A 5,001-nucleotide genomic window follows, 5' to 3' on the forward strand; every position below is an offset into this window, starting at 1 on the left:
AAACAAAGCAACGTCATATTTAGGATGGATCATCAAAAAAATCATATTGGTGTATCAGATATAAAAATTGCTATGATAAAGGTATATTGCCTTCTTAAGGTTGTCTCCCATGTTTTTATTTCATTTTATGACGGTAGAAGATGACGTACATGTAGGCATGTCACAACTCATCAAATTTGTATAAAGATGCTATTTTATGATGTATATGTCATAAGAGCGGTGTGTATGTCATAGTTCGTGTATCATTAAAGATATATTTTTTAATAGTGGTATAAGGAAAGTCTATGCATGAAACAACACAATACAAAATGCAACATGTTTTGAAAAGATTGCATTAGCTCAAAAAAAAAATTAAATTAATGCAACAATATGATTTAGGAGCATCTATAACAATTTCTATTACCGCTACAGACAGAAATACATCATAGAATCTTGGATCAAATCATCATGATTCTTTTATACATTCCTTTCACTGATTGCTAGGATTTACGAAGCATATCTTGAACAATCTTGAGTTTGCACAAAGCCTCTGATATGGCGATTCGTCCTTCAGGAGAATCGTTAGTACAAGAAAGTGCAACTCCAATGATTATTGTTAGGCAATCATATGGCCTTTTTTGGTTCATGGAGTGACCATCCGAGTACAACTCTTCTAATCCCAACTCTTCCGACCACAACTCTTCAAGTTCATGAATCAAATAAGGATCCGACACTAGATCCAAGTTAGATGGGAAAGCAGACTGCACCCATGTCTTGAGGCTCAAACCACCCACGAAAATATCGTCTGTTGGTCTCTTCCTGGTAAAAATCTCCATAAGCATAATGCCGTAATTATATACATCTCCTTTAGTAGATGGGTTTGCTCCCATACCATACTCTGAATATGAGTATAAATCAATGTAAGGTATAATTATTCATTCATAAATATAACCATAAAAGATGAGATTAGTGTTCCAACCTGGAGGTATGTAACCCATGGAACCTTTAAGAACATCAACACATTGATCTTTTTCCATCAAGATGCTGGCAAGCCCAAAATCCCCAATTTTTGCTGTAAAATCTTCATCCAATAGAACGTTACTTGGCTTAAGATCACAATGCACCACTGGAGCCACCACACATTCATGATGCAGATAGGTCAATCCACATGCTACATCAATTGCCACATTTAATCTCTCTTGAAACCCCATTTCTTTGCCGATCCAACTTTCCAAACTCCGGTTCTTCATGTATTCATAGACCAGAGCACGAAACTCGTTGCTCTTGGGATCCAAACTGGAACAGGAAGTAATCAGTTTGACAAGATTCCTGTGCCTGAGATACCGGAGGGCAGCACATTCGGCCATGAAGCTTGGCAACGAGCCAGTGGTTTCCATGTCAAGAACCTTCACAGCGATTTCTTGGGATCTACCTTTGAGATTGAGATGCCCTTTGTAGACAGACCCGAATCCTCCATATCCAATCAGGTTCTCGTCATTGAAGTTCCCCGTTGCACAACGTAGCTGGTTATATGTCACCATTTGATGCTGGCATTTAAAGGAATCAGGACTCTCCATGATCACAACATTGGTTTTTCGGAAGGTGAAAAACAAGGCGATTGATATAAGTGTTGCTAGTACTGCAGATATTACCAAAACTGCGATCACAACTGCTTTGTTGGTCTCACCTCTTGTGCATTTGGCATCGTAACATAGTTTTGGGTTGCCTTCAAGATGAACTCTGGTGAGATTTGAGAAAAACCCATTGCTTGGAACATTCCCCTCCAAGTTGTTGAAAGAAAGATTCAAGATTTTGATGGCATTTAAACTTTGAAGCTCAAGAGGGATTGAACCGGAGAGTTGATTTGAAGAAAGGTCGAGCACCAACAAACCTCTCAATTCCCCCAAACTATTTGGAATATTTCCAGAGAGTGAATTTTTAGAGATGATCAGCTGCTCCAAGCTCTTACAATTATGGATCGAGTTTGGAATGTCACCCGATAAATTATTGTTGGAGAGATCAATTGTCACGACTTTTTCCAGGCTGTGGATTTCTCGAGGCAAAGAGTCTGTCAGTAAGTTGCTGGAAAGATTGAGGATGATGGTTAAACTTGGGAGATTTAGAACTTCTCTGGGTATACTTCCATTGAGCTTATTCATTGAGAGATCCATTGAAGTTAGCCTCTTGAAATTCGTAAAACTGATGGGTATATTTCCTCCCAATTCATTGCTTGACAAATCAATTTTCGTTAACTTTCGAAGATTACCCAATGAATTCGGAATATTTGAAGTAAACCTATTTTTGCCTAGAACTAGCTTTTGTAAGTCTTCCAACTGGCCTAGTTCTGGCGGGATTTGACCAGAAATGGAGTTGTACCCTAAATTTAGTAAGGCTAGTCCTTTCAGTTGACCAATTGAGGAGGGGATAATGCCGGATATCCTGTTGGAACCCATGAACATGATTCTGAGTATCTTTGAAAGATTGCCTATGGACTCTGGAATGAAACCATCAAAATTATTACCATCAATAGCTAGGAAACCAAGCTTTGTGCTGTTTACCAACGAATTTAAGAAACCAAGACCCTCACCCGGTGCGCTAACAATATTATTTTGTCCAATATTATACCTTGTTAGCATAGGGAGGTTCCATGGTCCAGGTGGTACTGTTCCATGCAATTGGTTATGTTGCATTCGAATGGATCTTATATTAGTGAGGTTGTGCAGCGAACCAGGAATAGTTCCTGTGAACCTATTCAAGCAAAAGTTGAAATCTAGAAGATTTGGGAGTGTCTCCCCAACATTGTATGGTATATTGCCCCATAAATCGTTAGAAGCCACAGCAAAAACCTCAAGCGAAGAAATGTTGTAAAAGGATGGAGGAAGTATCCCTGTGAGCTTATTGATGGTGATGTCAAGAATCTTTAGGTTACGAAGTGCAGACAATTCACTAGGGATCCGGCCACTAAGTTTATTGGTGCATAATCTTAAAGTGGACAATGAAGTAAGGTTGCCGATAGATGGTGGAATGAAGCCTGAAATATTGTTTCTTGCCAAGTTCAGAGTTCGAAGATTTATGAGGACAGTGAGGCTTTCAGGAATCGGACCAGAAAGTTTGTTTTGCATGAAGTCAACAACCCTGAGCTCGATGCAATGGCTTATGTTTACTGGGATTGTGCCTCGAATGCTGTTGAAGCTCACATTGAGCACTTTCAAGTGAAAAAGATTGGTAATCGTTTCAGGAAGAATACCATTAAACTGGTTATTTTGAAGTTCAAGTGATCTGAGAGACGATAGATTCCCAATAAATGGGCTAACTGGACCAGTTATCTGAAGCCTGGAGAGGTCAAGCCCGACAACTCTTCCAATACGATCATCACAGAGTACTCGGGTCCAGTTGCATGGGGATGAACTTGCTGGATCCCATGTAGCTAAAGCTTCTGGTGGATACGTAATTGTTTGAGATTTGATGGAGATTAAGGCTTGTTTATCAGTTTCAATTGAAACAGCATACAGATTTAGCATGCAACAAGAACAGCAAAGAAAAAAGATGGAAAGGTGTGTGAAAAAACCCATGATATTTTAATAACGTTTAGTAACGGTATTTATGAACATGGCTAACTGTCACTCCCTGACTTGGTCAGATTCTGGAATCTAACGTCTATGACCATCCGTTTAGACGTATAGTAAGTACCCTTTGAAGGAGGGTGGCTGATTCTTCCACGTGGAATTCCCATCCACTGAAATTAATGGTATAATGACAATAATAACCTTGTATATATAAATATATAAATTATAATGGATTTTAATTTATTTTGGGCTACTGCTTCTTCGTAAATCAATTGGACCAAGAATAATATATTAACAGTTTATACCCCATCTTTTTTGTTTTCTTTTTTGTTCACATCACCATTTTTAATTTTTCCTTTTATGATAACAAATCCCTCATTTTAATATTTAATTTTTTTCTTTGGTCTTCCTTTACACAACAACGTTTTTAAGATGTTATAAACGCATTAGTTAGATGAAATTATTACGTAATCAATCACTTAAAAGAAAAAAAAAACACAACTTCAAACTAATTGTTATAAAATCAAAATAAATATTACCCAATAAAAATATTCAAATTAATGCATATCAAATATTCAAAGTACTCATATGAGATATCATTACTTGAAAAAGATTAGATATCCTTATAAATCAAGTGATTAAAGTTAAAACCCCAAAATTTGAATTTGAGAGATATTTATAAGGAGCCTAAGCCTTATCCGATGAGCACAAATTTTGCATTCCCATGACTTATATAGGTGATATTATCAAACATTGCATTGCTCATTTGAAATACACCAGTAGAACTTGAAGTTATTAGTGATTGAGATGATTCAATAAACTCAAATTTTGAAACATCTGGTACAATAGAATTTATTCTTTTTTTCTTTTAAACCGTTGAATATGTGATAATTTTATCTAATTAATAAGTTTCTAACCTTTTTAAAAAAGTCTGTTGTGTAAAGAATGACAAAAATATATGTTAAAAATGATGGATTTATGGTAGAAAAACGGAATTTTTTTGCGTAAGAATAAAGAATGACCAAAGGAAAAAAAAAAAAGATAGGGGCTATAAAGTGTCAATATTGCTATTTTTGGTATAACTGACTTTTGAAGAATGAAACACCAACCAAAAAAAATCCACTATATATGTGAATAAGGGTATAATTGTCATTACACTTTTAAATTCATTGGATTAATAAAATTCTCTCTTGTTTACACAAAAATATTATCAAACATTGCATTGCTCATTTAAAATACACTGTTAGACTTGAAGTTATTAGTGACTGAGATGATTCAAAAACTCAAATCTTGAATCATCTCTCGTACAATAGAATTGTTTTTTTTAAACTGGTAAATATGTAATATTTTTTCTAATTAATGTGTTTATAACCTTTTTAAAAAAGCTTTTGTGTAAAGAATGACAAATTAAAATGTAAAGAATGATAAATATATATGTCAAAATGACGGATTTATG

General features: G+C 35.6%; 1 protein-coding gene across 1 annotated transcript; it reads right to left on the minus strand.

Annotated features, from left to right (window-relative positions):
• Nucleotides 1–479: 479 nt before the first annotated feature.
• Nucleotides 480–3,551, minus strand: LOC145106123 (uncharacterized). The gene is made up of 2 exons (XM_079043160.1): nucleotides 959–3,551; nucleotides 480–877 (listed from the first exon to the last, which is right to left on the minus strand). Exons 1-2 carry the CDS (start codon nucleotides 3,549–3,551, stop codon nucleotides 480–482), a joined length of 2,991 nt encoding a protein of 996 aa, XP_078899286.1.
• Between the last annotated feature and the right edge of the window lie 1,450 nt (nucleotides 3,552–5,001).

The sequence above is a fragment of the Lactuca virosa genome, chromosome 4 (assembly GCF_052849685.1).
Source record: "Lactuca virosa cultivar CGN04683 chromosome 4, Lactuca_virosa_CGN04683_v6, whole genome shotgun sequence".
NCBI lineage: Eukaryota > Viridiplantae > Streptophyta > Magnoliopsida > Asterales > Asteraceae > Lactuca > Lactuca virosa.

Coding starts and splice junctions, on each gene's coding strand:
- LOC145106123 (XM_079043160.1), bottom strand. CDS start 3,551: ATGGGTTTTTTCACACACCTTTCCATCTTTTTTCTTTGCTGTTCTTGT. Junction 878..958: donor CATGGGTTACATACCTCCAG/GTTGGAACACTA, acceptor ACTCATATTCAG/AGTATGGTATGGGAGCAAAC.